The sequence below is a fragment of the Lynx canadensis genome, chromosome D2 (assembly GCF_007474595.2).
Source record: "Lynx canadensis isolate LIC74 chromosome D2, mLynCan4.pri.v2, whole genome shotgun sequence".
Taxonomy (NCBI): Eukaryota; Metazoa; Chordata; class Mammalia; order Carnivora; family Felidae; genus Lynx; species Lynx canadensis.
Window position 1 is genome coordinate 32,830,617 of NC_044313.2, and position 22,530 is coordinate 32,853,146.

The 22,530-nt window shown below is 45.9% G+C and overlaps 1 protein-coding gene across 3 annotated transcripts in view; it reads left to right on the plus strand.

Annotated features, from left to right (window-relative positions):
• Positions 1-20,639, plus strand: part of SORBS1 (sorbin and SH3 domain containing 1) — a 189,983-nt gene extending 169,344 nt beyond the window's left edge. For all 3 annotated transcript variants that reach the window (XM_036064312.1, XM_030335628.2, XM_030335629.2), the window contains 3 exons: positions 11,415-11,473; positions 14,066-14,178; positions 17,324-20,639. In XM_036064312.1, the coding sequence (XP_035920205.1) occupies positions 11,415-11,473; positions 14,066-14,178; positions 17,324-17,391 (240 nt within the window). In that variant the 3' untranslated portion in view covers positions 17,392-20,639. The remainder of the gene's footprint in view (positions 1-11,414; positions 11,474-14,065; positions 14,179-17,323) is intronic.
• The last annotated feature ends 1,891 nt before the right edge of the window (positions 20,640-22,530 follow it).

Here is a 22,530-nt window from a genome sequence, read left to right on the forward strand (position 1 = left end):
TGCAAAAGCCCATGAGAAGGAAGACCTTCCTCACGCCCCTTCAGGCCTTGGAGACTTTCCTCGATTTGCTCTAACACAGCTGAGAACACCAGGCTTCAGTTTGGCTCCGTGTGGTTTGGTTTTGTGTGAGACGCACTTTGTTTCCATAACCCATGGCGCTCTGCCAGTGCTCAGCTGCGTCAGGTCTGCGTCCTGTCTCGTGTTTGTGTGGGAGCACAGGGCTTTTGTGTCCTGGTGCACCAGTGCGTTTTGGTTCTGGGGACCAGAGCAGGGGCCCTGGGAGGCAGATATAGGGTCCTTGAACGGACACACCAGGTTTTTATGGGATTGGCCCAGTTTCTCTCTGGGTCAGCTGCAAAGATTTCAAGGACCACAGTGGCCTTAGGGTATTTGAGGGCTGAAAAATGGGAGGGTGGGGCTGGGGGTAAACTTGGCAATTAGAGCATGATTCTGGTTTTGGCTATGCTGTTCAATACCCCAGAAGTCAAAGACTTTGGACAACTTCTCCAAAGTAGCTGGGGTTGAATGCCCATTCACCTCTTACCGTCTATGCCTGGGAGTCCCTTGCCCTCTCTGAGCCTCACCTATAAAATGGAGATGATGCTCTACCTCCTAGTGTGGCTGAGAGGGCACTTCATAAAGTAATGAGTGTGAAGTGCCAAGTGCATGGGGTGGGAACAGAATGCGGTCAGCTATCCATTTTGGGTGGTCTAGAGCTGCTTCTGGAATTGAGAACATTCTAGAATGCCTTTAGTATCAGATGGAATTCTTAAGTCCCATTTATTATTTACCATGTACAGTGCCCACAGTAGACCATGCTTGATCCTCAGACCCGCCACCCTAGTTTTTCTCTAAAGTTTCATTTATTCACTCAACAAATATGTATTCGAGACCTGTAGACACCATCCTGTACTAGGGCAGGGTTCAGGGGTCAGTGCCTTCCTGCTCTGGAGGAACCCGTGTTCCAGTGAGATTGGCAGGCACAGCCGCATCATGACCGCAGTAACAGAGGTAGGCTCAGAGGCCACAGGAGGACAGAGGCCTGAGACACAGACCAGGCCAGACCTCCAGCTCCAGTCTGATGGTTAGGAGTGGAAGATCTTGCCACGGGAAGAGCAGTGTGGAATAGTGATGAATAATCAGGCTTAGCCTCTCGCCAGCGAGCCACTGTTTTCTCATGTGCAAAGCAGGAGCGAAAGTAGTCCCTCCCTCATAGGGTAGTTGTAAGGATTAGATGAGGTAAGTGAGGTGCCTGGTATGTGGGAAAGCTCCATAAAGTAGATTGCTTTTCCACCTCTGAGCATGGGGCCCAGGGAAAATAGCAATACCCGGGGAAGGCCTTGCCTGGTAGAGCAGGGGCTCCTGGAATGTGTGTTCTAGGAGGGAGAAAAGGGTGTGTCCTGTTAAGGAAAGAATAGTTGGTTAGGGAGAGATAGTGAAGGGACTAGTTGGGAAGAATTTAATGTCTCTGACATGGTAACAATTCTGTAAACGTTCTAAGTCAGCCCACAGTGCCTAGAGACCTCGTTGTTGTCAGCCTGAGTCACCAGCACAGCCCAATTCCAGGACTCAGCGCGTCCAGGAAGTGCACGTAGTGCTGGGGCTCTGGGTGAGTTTAGGGATGCATACTTCCCACTTCCTAATGGAGGATGGGAGTTGGGGGTGGTAGCTGGCAACATGGAAAGACAGGCCTGTTGAAAATTGGTTTTCCTTTCTTGGTGGGCCTCCAGACCCCAAGTGTACCACTTCCTGTCCCCTCCCTTCCTCCTGCTCTTCCAGGGCCAGCCCCTTCCCCACGGGTGTGCACAGCCCCGGGCCCTGGCCTTGTTCCCTCTGAGAGTTGGAGGAGTTGTGTGAAAAGGGCCCCTGCCCACACACCTCCCACCCAACCCCTGTGCTTTCCCCTCATATGACTGGGACCCGGAGCCAGCCACTCGGGAAAGGGAGACCTGCAGAAGCTCCCTGCCCCTTGAGGCCCTCTTTGCATGACAGAGCTAAAGATGGAAAGGACTTCAGGGACAACTGTCCTTTGGTGGCCTGCCAGCTTGCTGTGGCCTCAGGCTGTGTCACTTATTGGGATAAATGCATTGCAGGCCAGTGTGTGTGATCAGGAAAATTGTCAGTCGCTGTTCTACTTGGGGAACCGAACCAAAAGTTCACTTTTATTATAGTTGTTAGGAAGCTTGGTTGAGTATGTGGCCAATAAGTGAGGGGGTTTAGCTGAGTTACTTAAGTGAAAAGACATTCCGAAATGCTATGATCATTTATTCTTTCACTCAAGTATCTAGGATGTTCCAGGCACTTTGCTAATGCTGCAGGAAACAGAGAGGGATAACCGTCATCAAGCGCTTCCTGTTGCTCTCAGGAAGGTGTCCTCCTTCACAGGCTTTCAAGGCCTCATGTGATCTGGCCATTTAGACAGCAAGCCAGCTTCACCTTCCAAAACCTTCCTGCTTGTTTGTGTGGATAATTCCCACCTGTCCTTCACTTCTCCACTTAGATGTTACTTCTTCCAGGAAATCTTTCCTAACAACTTCTCCCAGCCCCTGTAAAACTGGATTAAGTGCTCTGACTTTCTGCTTCCATAGCCCCTGCACCAGACTTTAGGGGGCACTTCTCAGCTCTGTTGTATTCTTACCTTTGCTTGTCTGTGTCACCATTAGAGTGTTAGCGCCCTAAGGTCAGGGATCATGGTTCCTGATATGTGGAAGGCATTCAATAAATATTTGTTGAGTGAAAGAAAAGATTAACAAGTGACTGACTCCAGTGAAAGGAATGTAGGATCTCCATTGGTGGGGGATAAGACATGTTCACAAATAATTATGATGCAGACAGGAAAGGAGAGTCAAGTAGTTCACCCTGAAAATTCAAGATGAGGAGAAATAGTAAGCAACTGGAGAGGGAAGGTGCCAGTCTGATAGACTTTGTAAGAAATGTGGCATTTCATCTGGGGCTTAAAACACAGGGAGGTTTATAATAGGCAAACAGCAAGAGGGTGTCATTCGAGGCAAGCAGATAGCCCAGCCAAGACCCACAGGTGGGAACGTGAACAGGGGTATGGAGCTTTGGGAGCTTTGGGTGAGGCTTAGTGTGTCCACAGGTACATAGAAGGGGGTTCTGGGGAAGGGGCCGGGAGCAGAGCTTGGAGGGGCTCCTGTATAGCACGTAGGTTTTCATCCGCACCTCCTAACACTGTGTCCGGTCCCCTTCCTCACCGTGACGTGCCCCTTGTGAATCAGTTGTCAGACTTCCCTGTTTGGTGCTAAGTCCCTGCATTGCTGCTTCCTTCCCCTGAGTCACCTGTCCAGCCCCACCCCTGCTGCCCCCCAGCCGTGCGGATGTGTGAACACTTGTGTAAGGTTTGGCTTTTCACTCCTTTGTAGACTCCCAAGCTGAAATCACATTGAGTCAGTTGCTCGTTATTAGGTGTGTGTTCTCTGGACAGCGGAAGGTGTGGATGCAGTGCGGGGGGTGTTTAGGAGAGCCCCAATCTAGAAAGGAGAGCGCTGTGTCGAAAGTCGGGATCCCCGGGCTCTGGGCCAGCTCTGCTGTTGGCCTGCTGTGTGTCTTTGGATGAATCACTTCCCTTCTCTGGGAGCTTCCTTATCCATAAACAGAAGATTTAGACAAGAGAACTGAAGTTGTTTTTGGCACTGATATTCTATGATTAGCTAAAACTCCTGTATAAATGAAAGGGAAAAAAAGAACAAATCCAAAATTTTAAGGAGGGGGTTTATTATAGACCTGCAGATGTTCACAACTGAAAAATGAAAAGGTTTTCCCTTTGGCGGCGGTGGCGGGGGTGGGGGGGGGGAGGCAGACAATGACATAGATACAAAGAAAATGCCCAAGAGTTCAGAATCATCAACCAAATTCTTGGATTTTATCGGGCATCATTTTGGCCAAGGAGGTTTGGGGTGATCAAGACAGTGAAAGAGAAGAGCATCTTGGAAATCTGTCATTAGCATCGTCAAATATTTATTGAGCCTTCCCAAGATAGAGACGCTGTTTGCTGACTGGCATCCAGCTGTGGTTTTTAAGAGTTCCCACAATTGGTGTGAGAGATCCTCATAGAATTTCTGAATTAAAAAGAACCTTTACAGATCATCTACTCCAGTGACTCTTAACCTTTTCTGGGTCACAGAACCTTTGAGAATCTGAGGTCAGCTGAGGACTCTGGGACAGTAGTTTGGGGACGAGGGGAGTGAGCACACACAGTTTTGCATCAAGTTTCAGGAGATCCACACCTGAGTCGTCCGAAGGCTCCCTGGGAGTCCGTGCCCCCCCCCCCACCCAGGCTAAGAGCCCCCCATCTGTTCTCCTTTTATGATGAGATGAGAAAACTGAGGGCTGAGAAAAGTGACAAAGTTTCTGTGATATTTGTTTGGGTCCCAAAGAGAAGGAAGCCAGTCAACAGTAAAAGCAGCATTCAGGAAAGCCGTGTGGATCCTCAAAGCATCTGAGAAGCACAGGAACAGCCTTGGAGAAAGGAGAGGAGAGAGAGCTACTCAGCTGATGGCAGAAAGATGCTTTGGCGGATTCCCTCGGAATCCATGGAAGCTAGCTGCATTCCCAGAAAGATCAGAACAAAGACCTAGGCCTGCTCTGAGCATGGAAATTAGAAATAGAAGGGAAAGCATGTAATGCAATTTACGAGAACAAAAAGGAAATAAAAAGTGGTAAGATACCCAACTAAAATTGGAAACATTTTCCTTTTACTCACTCAGAAGGGAAATCTCTAAATATGTACAGAGGGTTTTTAACAATTTACAGGAAGGGGAGAGGCATTGGCCACAGTTATAAAAATAATCAGGTGTTATCTCAACACCTGAAGGTAGGGAACTAAGACCCAAAGTTGAAGAGTCCACCCCTAAAAAGGTGTTAGGAGAGATGGTAGGTATCCATAGCAACCCTCATGCCTGTGTAGCTACACAGTACCTCCCGAGGTACCTCCTCAAGGAGTACCTCCTTGATCACTGACCTCTCCAGCTATTCTGATGTGTCCCTCAGGCAGAGCACAAGTGCAGAGAATCAGGGTGTCGTAGAATGCACAGGACTTGGTGTCTGAGAGACCGGGGTTCACGTCCTGGTTCCTCAGTTACCAACTCAGGCATGTTGGGTCTTAGTTTTGTAAGATGAGGTAAATGTTGACCGCCTTGTTAAGAGTATGAAATGAGATAGCATGGAGATGATCACGCCCCGCACAGAGCATGTCACTGCGACTCAATAAATACCTGTTGGATGAAACCAGGCCACAGGGAAAGGGAACAAAAGTTTGCTTTATCCTCCTTCTCCCATTCCACCTAAGAGAGGAAAATGGAGGTGGGGGAAGAGAAGAAGGTAGAAAATGGAAGAATCCTTCTACTTTGTGTGAACAAACCCAGAGTTTAGAAAATTGAGAATTTGCACTCTAACTTAGCTTCTCCCTGCTGTCTCATACCTGGAGTATGAAGGCATCCTCTTGGAAAGCTTTTGATTTCTTCATCTTCGGACACACATTTGCTATTACTCCTCAGATCACTTTAGGAGAGAAACAGACCACATTACAGACCATGAGGACAAGGCTGAGTGTTTGGGTTTAGTGTTGTAATCAAATCCAGATTACAACGAAGTAATGTGTTCTCTGTGGAGTAGTCTGCAAGAGGGTTGTGTTTAGGTGGTAAATAGTTGAACCGGTTGATTGTAATTTGTTTTATGTTTAAGCTGGGGTATTTTTCTTTTCTTTTTTTCTTTTTTTTTAATATTTATTTTTGAGAGAGAGACAGAGCATGAGCAGGGGAGGGGCAGAGAGAGAGGGAAACACAGAAACAGAAGCAGGCTCCAGGCTCTGAGCTGTCAGCACAGAGCCTGACACAGGGCTCGAACTCATGAACGGTCAGATCATGACCTGAGCCAAAGTCCAACACTCAACCAACTGAGCCACCCAGGCACCCCTAAGCTGGGATATTTTTCTTAATAAACTCAAGGAGAACTTGGTGGGGTCCCATTTTGAGGGTCCTGTGGGGGTTTTCTAGAGCTGAAAACCAGAAGCCCAAAGCATTCAGGCCTCTGACACCTCAGGCCCAGGTTGCCTGTGGTGTTCTGGGGGCTGCAAATCTTCTGCCGTCCAGGGCAACCCCTCACCTCCCATGCTGCCAGAAGGAAGCTCTCCATGTACATCTGGAGGCTGCAGTCACAAGCCCTCCACCCAGTCCTCAGTGGGCCTTGAGTGGGGTGCATCTGTTCTTAAGGCAGGTCAGCCCTGCCCAGCCCTGGTTCTCAATTCACAGGATGCATGTACTCTTATGTTAGAAACTTAGAGCCAAGAAGAATGTTTATGTAAATCATGTCCAATCCTCTTATTTTACTAAGAACTTGAAATTCAAAGACACTAAGCGTTTTGCTCAAAAGATAGCAAGTTATTGTCATAGCCTGGAACCCAGATTTCCTCATACCCAGTCAGGTCTCCTCCTGGGAGGCCAGTGTGGGTCACCAGAAAGAGAGGTGGGGTGGGGTCTGGGCAGGTGAGAAGATAGGTGTGTGTGGTGAATTGAGGAATGCCATCTCTGAGCCACCCCAGGGGTATTAGGAGGGCAGCAGGGGCCTGAGATGCTTCCAGGGGGGTAAGGCCACACTGAGGTTGAGTTCCTTACTCTCGTTCACATCTCCAGGACTTTCTGCTGCTCTGTACCCTGCGGACAGTTTATTTGGGGCTTCAGGGCTTGGGCACATACCCAAAGCTGGAAGAGAATGCTTGCTAACTCCCGTGTTAGTGCCAGGTGTTCTGTGGATCCAGAGGGATTAATAGCCCCAGGGAGGCCAGGGTCAGATTCCTGGGGCACTTCTGTGCACTGCAGATAGAAGGGAAACAGAGCACAGGTCCATGCAGGATTGCTCACTCTGGGAGAATAAAGTGAGCCCTCCAGACCAAGGCAGGGGGCAGTGTGTGAGTACGTGTGCAAATATGGAAGAAAAGCAGTTTCTGGATCAGTAACTAACTCCTGCTTACTGATGGGGGTGTGGGGAATGCCTCTGTGTGTGTGTGTGTGTGTGTGTGTGTGTGTGTGTGTGTGTGTGTGTGTGTCTATTGGGCTGATGGCTGTTTTTCTAAATGTGAAAAACTGGGGCGCATCTCCAAGAGTCTGAAATGTACTTGGCGTAAGATAATACTCCCTTTATTCTTAACCCCGGATGAGGTCCTTGTTAGAACTTTGTCTACTTTTAGGCTTAAATAAGTAGGGGGAGGGTGCAGAGCAGCACTGCCCAGGAGACATATAACATGAGTCACGTATGTAATTTAAACTTTTCTGGTAGTACAATGGAATGAATGAAATTAATTTGAACAATATCTTTTATTTAACCCAACATATCTAAAATAGTAATAAACTACTGATAAAATTACTAATTGATATAATAGTATATAATCAATATAGTAATTATGAATGATAATAGTTTGCATTCTATATTTTGTGCTAAGTTTTTGAAATCCAGTATTTCAAAAGTGTAAGTATTTTTACACTTACAGCACATTTCATACTGGCCACATCTCAAGTGTTATGGGCTATCATAGTGGACAGCATAGGTTCAGAGAAAGAGATACATAAAGCTGTATACAGTTAGAAAATGGAGCCAGGGAAAGAAAAATCTATACCTAAAGGAAAAAAATCTGAGGGTCAACAGCCTTCAAAGTAAAGGACAAATCCCTACAATGAATATCAGTGGTCTCTACTGCCCCTGAGGATTCACATGCCACACGACACCCCCCAGAAAAATGGTTTACATCTCAACTACCTGAAATGTTTGATTTAAATATAAGGAATCCATTTCAACCAGGGAGAAATTGAATCTTAGCTAATAGGATAAATGTTTATCTTGCCTTTGTCCCTCATCCCACACACTATGAGTAAGGAACCAAACTGTCCTTACCTCTCGGGGACAACTTCAGTTTGTACTAGATGTTAACTTTGTCTCAATGCGAAGGCTATGATGATGATTATCCTCTGATTTGGATACGACCTGAGACCAAGGAAGGTATTAGCTATGTCAATATCCATCCAGTACTGTGGATCCTTGAGTTAATGACTGGACCATATCAATTACCGTACCCTGTACCTTTTACATGCAGAGAAAGTATTCAGGAAGAGACAGGACAGTGCCTACTTTCACAAAGGGCAGAAGCTGGGTGTTGGTTGCTATCATCATAGACATCCCAACGTGGCTCGAGAGGAGGTGGTGAATGTCAGACACCGAGGACTCAGTCCTCAGTGGCTTTGCCACATTGTGCAAACCTTCACACTTCCCTGAGCCTTAAAATGTCCTTTTCCACCCTCTCCAAGTCAAAGGGTTAGTATAAAAGTCAGATGAGGTGATGGACCTCCATGTGCTTTTAAAGCTTTTGTTTGTTTTTAAGTGCTTTACAAAAAAAAAAGGGCTAATCAAATATCAGGTTCTTTTTACTGTATGTGATTCACCAAGCCTCTCTTAAGCACCAAATATTTGCTTGACGATCAGTGCCCGTCCCTCATTTGAGATTAAGTTGATTGTAAGATGCTACAGGGCTTCTGTAAGCTGTGGACATCACGTGAAGAGATTGTCCACATCCTCTCTTTGTTCTCCATTTGACCTGAGGTCATTAGGCCACCAGCTGAAGTCTGGGTTTTTATGACAACTTTTATTTTCATGAGGTGTGACCCAGACTGATCAGTCTTGCCACACTGTAGCCAAAGAACTTCAGTGAAGGATAATTAAGGTCCTCTTCAGCCTTGCTCCCCAAAGTTTATCTGTGGGCCAGCATCGTGGGCATCGCCAGTAGACAGACAGAGTCTCAGGATGCACCCCAGACGTGTCAAGTCAGAGTCTGCGTTTTAACAGGATTCCCAGGTGATACCGGCATATGCTAGAGGTTGAGAAGCAGCGCCCAACAGCATCCCATCGAGTGGCAGCCTTGGCTTCCGTGTCCTCTGGGATAGGCAGCTTCCCTCTGTCAAAATCTGCCCGTGGGTGTCACCTAGTCACCCAGAATACACTTCATTCTTCTGACACCTGAAAACCCACGTAACAAGGGCTTGGAAATGTCATTACTTTCCTTTGTTACGCAAAAGCCTTGATCCAGAGGCTGGATGGGTAGTAAGTGGAGCCACACAAGGTCACCTGGCAAAGGTCTGTCTGTGGGTCCTGAGACATGGGAGAAGGAACGTGAAAAGGCCCCTGGCAGTTCTGTCTCTTCCTTTACTCCTGTCAGAGTCCAAGGTTTAAAAGATGGCAGTTTCGAAGAAGTTAGAGAACTTGAAGAGGTTTTCCAGAAGGACAGGAGTATAGAAATGATGTCTGGAGTAGAAGTTGGTCCTGCAAGACACGCTAGAGAATGAGGCCATTTACAGTGGAGATGAGCAGGAGGGGGCGGTGTGGTGGCGTGCCCGGGGCAGCCCGGCAGCTCGACTTCTCGCTCACTGTGGGACGTTGGGGCGTGCGCTGACCACCCTGAGCGTCAGCTTCCTGGCTTTTAAAAGCAAACAAGATGACAAAACCTGTTCTGCCTATCTCCAGGGTTTCTGTGGGACTCATGGAAAGTAGTGTCAGTGAGCACTCTTAATAACATGGGAAATGGTCCAAGGATGAAAGAGAAGGTCCAGTAGATGAATCCAGAACACAAGTCAACCACTAATTCACTGTGTGACCTCAAGGGAGGCCCTGGGCCTCTCTGAATCAAGTGAGCCATATGTAAAAGATCTCTGAGTGCCCTTCGAGAAGGCCCTGGAGCTGCTGTGCTCATTGCTATTAGCGCACATTACCAGGAGCATTTCTCCAAGAAAGATGGCTTTTCAAATATTTATTTAGGGAAAGTTCTGAGAGTTTGGAATTGAATGCTTTCTAGGGGAAATGATTCCAAACACTCTTCCTGGCCTATACTCTGGGAGACCCATTTACAAAAACGGGTCTGCTTGGCCATCATTGCACCTGTGTTTCCATGTCAGCATGTGGTACCTGAGCTGGTGAGTGAAGAGCGATGGTTTCATTTCTACAGCTGTGTCAGGACACACAGTCCTATTTCTGGAAGCAGGCCCTGCCCTGTGAGATATCTCAACTCATCTCATACCTGACTGGAGTGTGTCATGTGCAGACTTTTCCAGGGGAACAGTCTTGTTTGAGACTTCAGATACTCCCGGGGAGTTTTTCAGAAGCATTTCTCTCTGTTTTCATAAGTACCCCAATATGGCATACCTGTTAGTTTAATGAGCCTCCTTTGCCAGAGGAGGCTTCTAGTCAACGGCTTTCGGCACAGCAGCCCTTCCATAGATGCCTGCCAGCTGAGAGCAAAAGGACCAATGTGTGTTTTTATGGAAGGTCATAACTGTTCCATAAGACAGCCCTTCTGTGTCTCTTTCCTGCCCATCTGGGGACCCTGTGTTGTCGATGCTCACCTCACTGCACTCATGCTCCGAACTTCCCATTCCGTTGCCTGGATGCTTGCTTCTAACTCTGTACATTGCATTTCCTCCTGTGCACCCACCGTGTTGTCATGGAAACTCGAGCGCCATAGGCCACGAGTATCCGGTGTCATCGAGTGTGATGGTGTGGTACGTGTATTTGCTCACACTTTTATTTTGAATCCGTTCCAATGTGACATCTGCTAAAATGTCTCCCTTATAATTTGCTTGGTGATCACAGCCTTCTCATCATTCATTGAGAGCAGGACCTGATCTCACAGAATCTGAAAAGAGCTATGTGGTAAGATGCCTGTTGAATAAGAACTGTAGCTTTTCTAAAGAGAATCCTTACTGACTTCTAGAGTCTCAACTGGAGTAATGCCTGGCTAACTCACAGAGCCATGATTTACATGGCTATTGTCCTAGAGGGAAATATTAGGCCACCCCCTTCCCTCTCAGAAAGCAGAGGTATTTCGAGACCTTATTTGTACTCTGCCCCCATGTGGGATTAAGTTAATGGTTAGTGCATGATCGGGAATACATACTTGCATTTCTATCTTGAAGTTATTCACTAATTACAGGCTTTTATGCTGCTGCCTTTGGTTTTTTTTAATAGTCATACTAAATCCCAAATTCTTCTGTATCTTACCTGTTTTTTCCATGCTTACGCCTGGATCCCTCCTGCACTTCACTACTGGAATATCTATTTTTTTAACCTGGATCTTCAACTCTGTTGTTTCCCTGGACTTATGTGCTTCGTCTGGAATGTTACATCTCTTCCTCTCTTTCTTTTTCTTTTTTTTTCTTTTGTTGTTTTTTTTGTCCCCATGTTGACTGTTATATGGGGGTTTCTGGATATCTCGGGGCCACTCACAGGAAGCAGTTTGCAATGAGATCATAAACATTGCCGAAAAATCTGTTCATTACTGCAGCACTGTTTCTCATCCCCTTGACTTTCATCACAAGGTATCCCCTTCTGACAATAAATCATCTTTAATCATTTCTCAGCAACCTCAAGCCCAACAGCGAAGAGTCACCCCCGACAGGAGTCACACCTCACAAGATTTGTAAGTATACTTGGCAAACTTCCTTTCTCACATCACATGCTTGGTGGACTCCTGGCTTTAGAGAGTGGGTCATTGACCAAGTCTGGGGCAGCCATTTGGGGGAATGAACAAATCGCCCCTAGCTTCTCTGAGGATTTCTAGTTGGGGCCATATTTCCCATCAGCCAACATGAAATAGGTGGTGGGTGCATGAATAAAGGAGGCCATAGACTGCTGAGAGATAGAGACCGGTGAAGAGTGAACTGCCATTCAGGGGCAAAGGAGGGCTGTGCTGACTAGAGTCAATCCTAGTGTTGTGGGAATATAGGGGAAGGAGTCATTGGTTCTGCCTGGAGATAAATGAATAGAGATGTCTCCTGTGTTTTAAACATATAGGGGTAAACTCCATTCCCAGAAGAAGGGAGATTTGGAATGGGCATTGAAAGGCAAATTGGAGGGGCACCTGGCTGGCTCAGTCAGTAGAGCACACAACTCTTGATCCTTGAAGTCATGAGTTCAAGTCCCACGTTGAGTGCAGAGATTACTTTAAAAAAAAAAAAAGAAAGACAAATTGGTTTTGAGAGCTACAACAGGGAAGTAAAAGGTCTTCCCAGCTGAGGAAAACAACATGCAAAGACTCAGCGTAGACGATGTGTTTGGGGAACTCAGAGAAGGCCCACATGGAGAAAGGACTCAAAGGAACAGTGCCCTGAGCAGCATGAGGCCCATCCAAAATTAGAGCTGATTGGGGGACCCAAGCAGCAAGGCTGTGGGACCTTGGCCAGCCAGTCTCCACTGTCTGGGGGTGATGATAGAGAAGCAGATATCTGGAGTTATTTCCCAGAGCTGAGGCTAGCAAGGCAGCCACAGTGGAAGTTAAGAGGAAGATAAGGAATTCTAAGGAGTCCAAGTTGGATGGAGACAGGAGGCAAATATGGAAACATCAAAAATGTATGTGCTTACCAACTGGAAATCATTCTGCATCTCTTAATTCCTCATTCGAGACCTTCCTCTGGCAGACAGATCCACCTACCAAATTATCAAAACATTTGGATAAGTGCACAAAATTAAATAGTCCCTTTGGTTTAGCAAAGGGGAAAACAAACCTGTCATTCCTGGGGACTGTGTCCTCTTGTCTCTAGTCTCGCCTGCCCTCTCACAGGCATTTGCTGGCAGGTGCTGGAAATGGTAGATGGTTGGCTCGTTTGCACAGTTGTGCCCGGTACTCTTGTGTCTCAGAACAGCGAGCACATAGAATTGTGAACTGGTGCGTAGTAGATGCTTCTTAAGTATTTGTCAAAGGAATAAATGAAACCAAACTTTTCCCTGTTGCCAAAGCAGTTACAGGATTTCATCACAAATAGTCCAGCCTTCTCCCGCGAGCTGTTAGGACAGACAGAACAGCACACACCAAATGGCCTTAGGCCAACTAACAATAAATAAAAATCTTAACCACAAACATCACTGGGACAGAAAGAAAGCAAAAAGTGTTCAAGAATTTCAGAAAAATGACATCACATTTAAAAACAATTGACGAGAGGCACCTGGCTGGCTCAGTCAGAAAAGCATGCGACTCTTGATCTTGGGGACATGAGTTCGAGCTCTACTTAGTGTGTAGACATTATTTAATGAATAAATACAACTTTCTGTGGGGGAGCACCTGGGTGGCTCAGGCGGTTAAGCGTCTTTCTTCGGCTCAGGTCATGATCTTACGGTTTGTGACTTTGATCCCCGCATCAGGCTCTGCGCTGGCAGCTCAGAGCCTGGAGCCTGCCTCGGATTCGGATTCTGTGTCTCCCTCTCTCTCTCTCTCTGCGCCTCCCGTACTTGCATGCTCACACTCCCTCTCTCTCTCTTTCAAAAATAAACATTAAAAAAAAACTTTTTTGTTTTAATGTTTGTGTATCCATTGTGAGAGAATATGTGTGAGCAGATAAGAGGCAGAGAGAACGGGAGAGAGCTGTAGAGCCTGGCACAGGGCTCAAATTCACAAACCGTGAGATCATGACCTGAGCCGAAACCAAGTCCGATGCTTAACCAACTGAGCCACCCAGGTGCCACAATAAATTAAAACTTAAAAAAAATAAAAACAACTAACAAAATATGTATCAGCATATTAAGGAACTCAAGATAGTGAGGCCATTGGAATGTACTTTTTATATCCTTATATCAGTACAACAATTTTATACATATACAACAATTGCCTTACACTTTCCAATGTATATGAGCAGAATATAGTGTCTATCTCTGGAGTAAGAAACTTCTGATTATCTTTGATAATCTACATACATTCTCCTGTGTTAAGAAAAGGCCTTGGTTAATTTTAAAGAGGGGGCATCTAGACAAAATACTTGGTAACCAAATGAAACTAAATAAAAGGACTGATCATAGCCTTGCTTGTCAGAGGCTCCCCCCATCCCTATCAGTCTTCATTTACTTATAGGCTGAATGGATCTCCCCATAAGCTCCACTGTTAGAGAAATAGCCAGTAAAATACTTTCATCTGCATTGATGTGTGTGAAACACTACCAAAGTGCTGATTTAACTTACATGGGCTTTAAAAAACTCATTATTTAATCCTATCACTGTTTGAGTGAATGTTTTTCATTTTTAGATTTAGCTACCAAGCATTGTATAGCTATATACCACAGAATGATGATGAATTGGAACTCCGAGATGGAGATATTGTTGATGTCATGGAAAAATGTGATGATGGATGGTTTGTTGGTAAGTGATCTCCTCATGTTTTTCTCATGAGTTGTATATTGAAGGAGTAACTAAGAGTGATGAGCCATGCAAAAGGCAATGTTCTCTGCACAGAAAAAAGCCTTCTCAGATCCTGTATCTCCATCAGGAATGCTGGGCCACCCAGTTTATGCTTGCTCTGGAGACACTAATGGTATTGGACCCAAAAACCAAATACACCTAAGTGACTGCACAGAAGGGCAATTTCAAATTGGTTGAGTTCTGTATGTCTTTGTATTCTGTGTATGTCTGTACTACATGTGCAGATTTTATTCTCTTAAAACTCTTAAGAAACAACACAAGAAAATTTGAGCCTAGGTCTCAGCCATGAAACTCAACCATATGTGTAGATGTTCCAAAGACCTTATTTACTTCAGGCTTCTAAAAACTTTTTTTTTTAATATTTATTTATTTATTTTAAGAGATTTAGAGTACAAGTAGAGGGGAGTGCAGAGAGAGAGAATCCCAGGCAGGCTGTGTGCTATCAGCACAGAGTCCAACACGGGGCTTGAACTCACACACCGTGAGATCACAAGATGAAATCAAGAGTTAGATGGCTCACTGGGTGTCTGGGTGGCTTAGTCAGTTAAGCATCCGACTTCAGCTCAGGTCATGATCTCGTGGTTCGTGAGTTTGAGCCCAGCGTTGGGCTCTGTGCTGACAGCTCAGAGCCTGAAGCCTGCTTTGGATTCTGTGTCTCCCTCTGTCTCTGTCTCTCTCTCTCTCTCTCTCTGCCCCTCCCCTGCTCATGCTCTGTCTCTCTCTCTCAAAAATGAATAAACTTAAAAAAAATTATTTAAAAAAAAAAGAGAGAGAGAGAGAGAGAGATGGCTAGTGAACTGAGCCAGCCAGGTGCCCCCAGGCTTTTAATAACTTCAGTCAAAGCAACCTACTTAGTTAAGGTCCTATTCTTGATTTCAGCTCAGGTCTTGATCTCACGTTTCTCAGATAGAGCCCTGCATTGGTCTCCCCGCTGACACATGGAGCCTGCTTGGGATCCTCTTTCCCCTCTCTCTCTGCTTCTCCCCAACTCGTACGCATGTGCTCTCTGCCCCCCCCCCCCAATAAATAAATAAATAAATAAATAAAACCTTTTTTAAAAAGCAGCTTGCTTAATTAAAACAAAAGATTCACCATTACAGGAGAAGGATCAACGGTTTTTAAGATTTTTGCTACAAAGCAGATACTTGCTTCATGTACTTTCTTATTGAAGATCTCAACAAACAACAAGATAAGAATTACCTCCATTTCACAGACTCCAAAACTGAGGCCCAAAGATGTTATATAACTAGACCAGGTCACCCAGGTAGCTAGTGGTGGGGCCAGTGCTTGAACTAGGCCTCTCTCTCCCATAGCCTTTGTTGTTTCTGCACAGGCACAAACATGCTGCTGGGGACCACTGGCTCACTTTTTGCCTCTGTTTTACACTTACTTATACAAAGGGTTTTACCTTTATCCTCTTCCCAAGACCAGCTCTTTCCTGATCTCTCTGGAAAATCTTTGCTAAAGTGAAGTCAGTCAGGGCTTGAGGTAGTGAGAATGGCAAGGCCTCGGCATATGTGAGAAGCCAGAAAGATTTGCCTGGGCCTCACCAGCCTCTTAGAAGGCTGCCCCTCCCTCCCCAGGCTCCCAGAAACCTCCCCAGGCTCCCCACTACCTTGAACTATTCTGTTCAGATGGAAGCCCCATCTGAGATGCCACCAGCACTCCTGTGAAGTGCAATCCAATGGAAACAGAACACAAGCCATGTATGGAATTTAAAATTTTCTGGAAGCCACATTGGAAGAAGTAAAACGAAACCGAAGATTAATTTTAGCGATATATTTTATTAAAACCAACGCATTCAAAATATTACTTGAATATGTAATCAGTATAAAAAATCGTTAGTGCCAAAGGAGGATGTAAAATATCTAAGTCTTAGGAGTCCGATGTGTATATTATACCGTCACTGCGTAGCCCAGTTCAGAATAGCCCAGTTTCGAGTGCTCAGCCGCCTGTGGCTGTCCTATCAGAGAGTGTGACTCTCGTATGTCTTAGCTGTTAAACTCTTCCAGGAGTGCTTATGTTTTTTATGGGAACACGGGGCACTGTTGGGGGGCACCAATTCTCTCCTGGGGGCGTCCCTGGCAGCTGGGTAAAGGAATGTTGCTCAGTCCCTCAGGTGCTTTAGAACATAGCCTGGTGCTCAGAGTGGAAGCCTATTTTCTCATCCGTAAGGAGAGGTCGAACCAGGTGTAGGAGCACATCTCTGGGCTTTGTACTCTCAGTTCTTTGCAGCCTCCTTGGCCGTCCTCCCTAGGGGTTCAACTAGTTATTTTAGAGGTCTTCAGTTTTGACACCCTTTTTTTAGCTTGAGGTTTCACTTTGGGCAACAGCCCCGACCTACTGGTGGTGGCTGCTTGAAATGCTGTGTTCACCAGGGTTCTGAAGCTATATCCAAGCCGACTGGGGAAAGGATGCAATCGTCCCTATTGTGATATGTGCCAGCGAGAGGGGAATAATGACCCGGCATGTATCCGCCACCATCCCCACCCCCACCCCTGCCCGGGTCCCCACCCCCCACCCATCCCAAGGGAAGGGACTAGGTTAGGGATCCAGCAGTTCCGGATGTAGAGCAGTTGGGGAAGGGCTTTGCGCCCAGGTAGCTCAGTGTTCCTGGCTCAGCGGGAACCGTGAAGAGGTTGGAAGCAAAGACGGAGTCAATCTGGGGCTTAGGCACAGGCTTCTGGGAGGAGTTTCCTTTTGATGTGTGGTCATATCCAGTGGACTTTTAGAAATCTTACAGTTTAGAAATTAGATAAATGTGCTCCTTTTTCCAAAAAGAAGTATCGGAAAGAGCAGAGGGCTGGGAGTTAGAAGTCCTGGGTTCAAAGCCTGCTTCTGATGCTTGCTAAACTGTGGGACCTCAGTAATGTCACTTAAGCTCTCTGAGCTTCAGTTTCCTCATCTGAAAGAGGGGAGTACTGAGAATACCTTCCTGGCTTACCACCAGGCATTATTTGATAGCCTAAATGAGATAAGATGGAAAAATGTGCTTTGGAAACCATATGCTGCATTGTTATCAGGGGGCCCCCTCTGAACTCACATAGTAAGTCTTCTGATTTTGCGTGTGTGTGTTTTTTTACAGGTACTTCAAGAAGGACAAGGCAATTTGGTACTTTTCCAGGCAACTATGTAAAGCCTTTGTATCTATAAGAAGATTGAAAACCACAGAGATTATTTTTATTGGAGGATGAAGCATAATTCACGAACTGGTCTCTTTATTTAAACATTGAGTCCGTAGGAAAACTAACGCAGTGGATAAAGTAAGAAGCAAAAGAGAGGGACAGAGAAGTGTTGTGTCTGAAGCCTGAGCCTGTGTGAACGTACAGTGTCAGGCAGGCTGAACTGAGAAAAAAGGAATGAGGCAAATCTGTATTTACTTAGCTGCTTCTGGGAGCCACTCCAAGCCTTTTCTGCCTCTCCCCCTCTTGGGTAATCTGACCTGTAACACGGGCCAGGATCAGTGAGGTCAGAAATGCCTCTTGCTGCCCCAGCCTTGACCAGCTTTTGCTCAAAGGGGTCATTTAGCCGGAAGCAGCCCTCAGAGCATCAGGCAGACCCCTAGCCATTCTCCAAAGGCTGTACACCCCAGCCACCCAGAGCCCCATTTCCAAACACTGCTGGGGATCAGCTCGGGCTGCCGAGGCCATCCCTGGAGGCCCCCAGGCTACCCAAGACCACGTCCCTCACTCCTGGGGTACGTGGGGAAATGGAGGCAGAACACAGAATGCCCTGTGCATTCAGCCCGCATGCAGCATTGCTCTTGACGCCCCTGGTGTTCAGACAGAAAAGAACATGAGGTTTGCCCGTGGGAGCGGGGTGCCCGGGTCAGATAGTTATATTTGTATTTCCAGGTGATTAAGTTAAGAAGCTCTGTAGTTATCGAGGTCACTTGCGGTGTGCTCTTTCCCATATCTCTGACTTTTGTAAGTGGTCACCTTTAGCACAGTTTCATTTAGCAGAATGCCATTGCTAACCTTTCTTTTCTGGATTGTTTTTGGTCAGGGCAGTTTGGGGTTGATGGGCCTATTCTGACAGTACCAAGGATGGCATCCAGTGAATCATTTCACATACGCCGGATGCTGGGGCCACTGATGAGCAGGATGTGCTCCACACCTTAGCACAGACTCCCTGCAGCAGTTCAGGCACCACCCACAGTGCAGTAGCCCAGGGTCGTGAGCCCCGATGCACCCTGGTGAGGCTTATCTTCGAGCAGAAGGTGCCCATGCCCCGGCCCGAAGTGCGAGGCAGTGGTTCGCCACTCCCAGGATGTCTGTGCTTTGCGGGGCTACATCTGAGGAGGGAGGGCCCTGTGACACCCGGGGTGCTCCAGTCACATCTCCATCCAGTTCAAGGATGTTTCTCGGCCTGTCTGCTAGACCCCTTAGGAAACTAGAGAAATGACCCACTCCCTGCCCGCCAGGAACTCAGAGGTGATTGGAGAGGTACACACACACAAATACTGAATCAAGAGAGACTGTGATATGTGCGAAGAAGGGTATGAGAGAGGAGGAGGAGATTACCTTTCCCTGGAGAGACCCTAGGAAGCATTGTCGTATTTCTGTCTCCATGAGCTCACTCTTGAACAACTAGGCTGCTTAGAAGAACCTTCCTCTGAGGGTAGTTTATGGCTGGAAATTCTTGGAACTGTTTCCAGAGTTTTCACACTCTTATCCTCCCCACAAATACGCATCCAAGGTCACAAACAGGAGTAGCAATTCTAGGTGGTAGGGTGTATACAGGAATCCTGGCTCTCTGCCTGTAGCTCAGAGTTGCCCCAGGACCATTGTCCCAAAACCTAGAGTCTTTACAGGTAGGCAGAGTTTGTCTTCAGTGCCTCCGTCCCACCTTCTGTGTCTGCCATTCATCTACCCATCACCTGTCCACCCCCGTACCCCCATCAGAGAGCCTCATTCTCTTCCTGTCCTCCTTTCAAATCTTGGCCTCAGGAAAGAACCTGCCACTGACTCCTTCACACTGGAGTGTAAATGACCGGTAAGAGGAATGTGTTACTTCTTCCTGGAGACACTTGTTTTTAGCTAGGACAGAGCAGAGCCTTAACCCCAAGGGATGAGGCAGTGGAACTAATGGTGGTGGTAGGGGGTGAGGGTGGGGTGGAGGAGCTTCCTGGGTAGAAAGAGCCCTTTTGATATTCTTTAACACTCATTGCTTTGGAAGGTCGACTTCAGCATCCAAGGGCACTGTCTGACTCTCTGAGGGACTATAGTACAAGTGCATATGCACGTGCATTTTGCACAACAGCATTTCACTCATTTTTGGAACGTAATTCTCGTATTGGCTAATGTGTTTCCTGGTCTTTCTTAGATGCAAACCATTAATAACGACCTTATTCTAATAGCTTTTTGAGGGGTGCTTCTTAAGTAGGTAATTTTGAACACCTCTTTCAATACAGCTAGAAAATAAAACCAATTTGTAAAGCCACATTTGCATATGATGCCAGCCTCACGCATTTGTATATCTTCAGAAACCCAGGTATGCCTCACCAATTTGCCCGTCTTTAATAAAATCATGTTAAAATTTGCATCAAACTTCAGCTTCCTATGTATGACAGAACAAGGAACAAAGTTTCCAACTGCTCTTTTGTCCTCAAACATTTAGTAATATAAAATACCTATTTTTATGCTGAAATATTTATACAGGTTTATTAATAGCAAGTGCAACTAACTGGCGCCATGCCTTGCAACACATTTTGATATATTAGCCATGCTTCTGGGTAAAGGCAAGCCCCCAACTACTTATCTTTTGCAGTCTCTCTGGGATCAGTTAAAGAAAAAAATCATATGCGTAAGAAGTAGGACTGTAAATATGTATATTTAACTTTGTATAGCCCATGTACCTACTTTGTATAGAAAAATAATTTTAAAAATTTGAACTGAAGGGGGGTGAAATAAGGAAGTCATGAAGTTTTTTGCATTTTTATTTAAATGAAGGAATTCCAAATAACTCACCTGCAGATTTTTAGCACAAAAATAGCCATTGTAAAGTGTTAAAATTTTAAATAATCATTCTTTCTGGGAGAGAAGGTAATTGTGATCTCAGTTACAGGTTTTTTATTTTGGTTTTGATTTTTTTTTTGGTTTTTTTTTTGTTTGTTTGTTTTTTGGCTGTCTTATTTATCTACAGTAGTATTAAGTTCTTTTGCTAGAATAAGTTACTACAAAGAAGATTATATTCTGAAAGAAAAATAACTGACATTATATATAACCAATTAATTTAAAGTGTTGCCATTTACACACCAAGAGCATGTACTATGCAGACACAGATTTTTCCATTCATTTATTTTTCTTTATTGCGGTGGATTGATTTGATAAATGGATGTGTTGAATTACTACATTTGCTGTACATATTATTTAATAAACTTTATTCAGAATTGCGTGGCATATGTTCTTACCATTCATTATTTCTTTCCTTTGCCAACTCTCTCAGGAGGCTTATATTCACTGCTTCGATTTCATGTACTCTCCTTTTCCATTCTTTTCTTTTCTTTTTTTTTTTTTAATCTTTATTTTTGAGAGAGGGAGAGAGAGGGAGAAAGGGCGGGGGGCAGCAGAGAGACAAGGAGGCACAGGATCCAAAGCAGGCTCCAGGCTCCGAGCTGTCAGCACAGAGCCTGACGCAGGGCTCGAACTCACATTCATGAGTTCGTGACCTGAGCTGAAGTCGGACGCTCAACTGACTGAGCCACCCAGGCGCCCCTTTTTTTATTTTAATTTTTTTCTTAACATTTATTCATTTTTGATACAGAGTGCAAGTGGGGGAGGGGCAGAGAGAGAGGGAGACAGAATCTGAAGCAGGCTCCAGGCTCTGAGCTGTCAGCACAGAGCCCGATGCAGGACTTGAATTCATGAACCACGAATTGGTGACCTGAGCCGAAGTCGGACGCTTAATCGACTGAGCCTCCCAGGCGCCCCCTCCTTTTCCCTTCTTAATCACGTACCATTTGGCTTCCATCCTGCCCTTTGAAGACACCACTTCTTACCTTACTCTTTTCTCAATAAGCTAACTCCATGACCTTCTCTGAATTGACTACTGTTGACCATCTCACCATTCTTTCTACAATATTTTTATAGTGATTATAAAAATAATGCATATATCTTTAAAAGCAAAAGTGAAACATTATAAAATACATGTAATGGGTCATGATTTGCTCCGCAAGACATAGGTACAGAAAATGATACAGCACTTTTTCCAAATCGAGTTACATCAGCTATGAGTCCTCTCTTTGTGGCAGGTGAAAATGCAGGCTCTCCTCTTATTCCCTCCCAAACCAAGTGTGTCAAGATGATGGCATAGGCATCTAACCTCCCCTGGCATCCCATGGCTGGGACCACCCCCATCTCAGTTTGGGGCAGGGCCTGACTGCCCAAACCAAACCTCCACCCTCCTTGGTTCTGTTCTTTTCCACCTCTTTTTTTTTTTTTTTTTTTAACGTTTATTTATTTTTGAGACAGAGAGAGACAGAGCATGAACGGGAGAGGGTCAGAGAGAGGGAGACACAGAATCTGAAACAGGCTCCAGGCTCTGAGCAGTCAGCACAGAGCCCGACGCGGGGCTTGAACTCACTGACCGTGAGATCATGACCTGAGCCGAAGTCGGACGCTTAACCAACCAAGCCACCCAGGCGCCCCTCCACCTCTTTTAACTCAAAGCACTAGTTGGCACTTCCGCCTCTTTGGGGTGACTCAGTGGAATCCTTTTCAGTAGGCTTGGGCGTCAGTCATGGGAGAAGGGTGGTCTCCCAGGGGTCTGAACCCCGGTACTGAGCCCTGTTTCACAGGAACTCCTTCCATGGCCTCCATCCCATTCAACAAATCCATCAGCTGTACTTTCAAAGTAGGTTTAGAACCCAACCACTCCCATCACCAGAGTCCAAGCCGTTTTCTCTCTGGATCGTTGTGCTCACTTTCTAACTTGGCTCCCTGCTTCCACCCTTACTTCCTCTACTTTGTCTTAACAGAGCAACCAGAGTGATCATTTTAAAGTTGGCTTACAACCCTCTAGAGGCTTCTCATGTCGCTGAGTGGAACCATGCCTCACATCCATTGGTACGCTGTCCCTTCCCTCTCCCTTACCTCTGACTTCACTTCTCCTTGCTCTTTCCACCCACATGATCCTTATGGCCTCAAAGTCATCAAGCACACGTCAGGTTCAAGGTCTTACATTCTATCCCCTGTGCCCAGAAGACCCTTTCTGCTGGAGCTGCATGGCTTTCTTCTGCCCTTCTTTTACATCTTTAATGTTGCTTTCTCAATGAGGCTCTCTTGGACCACT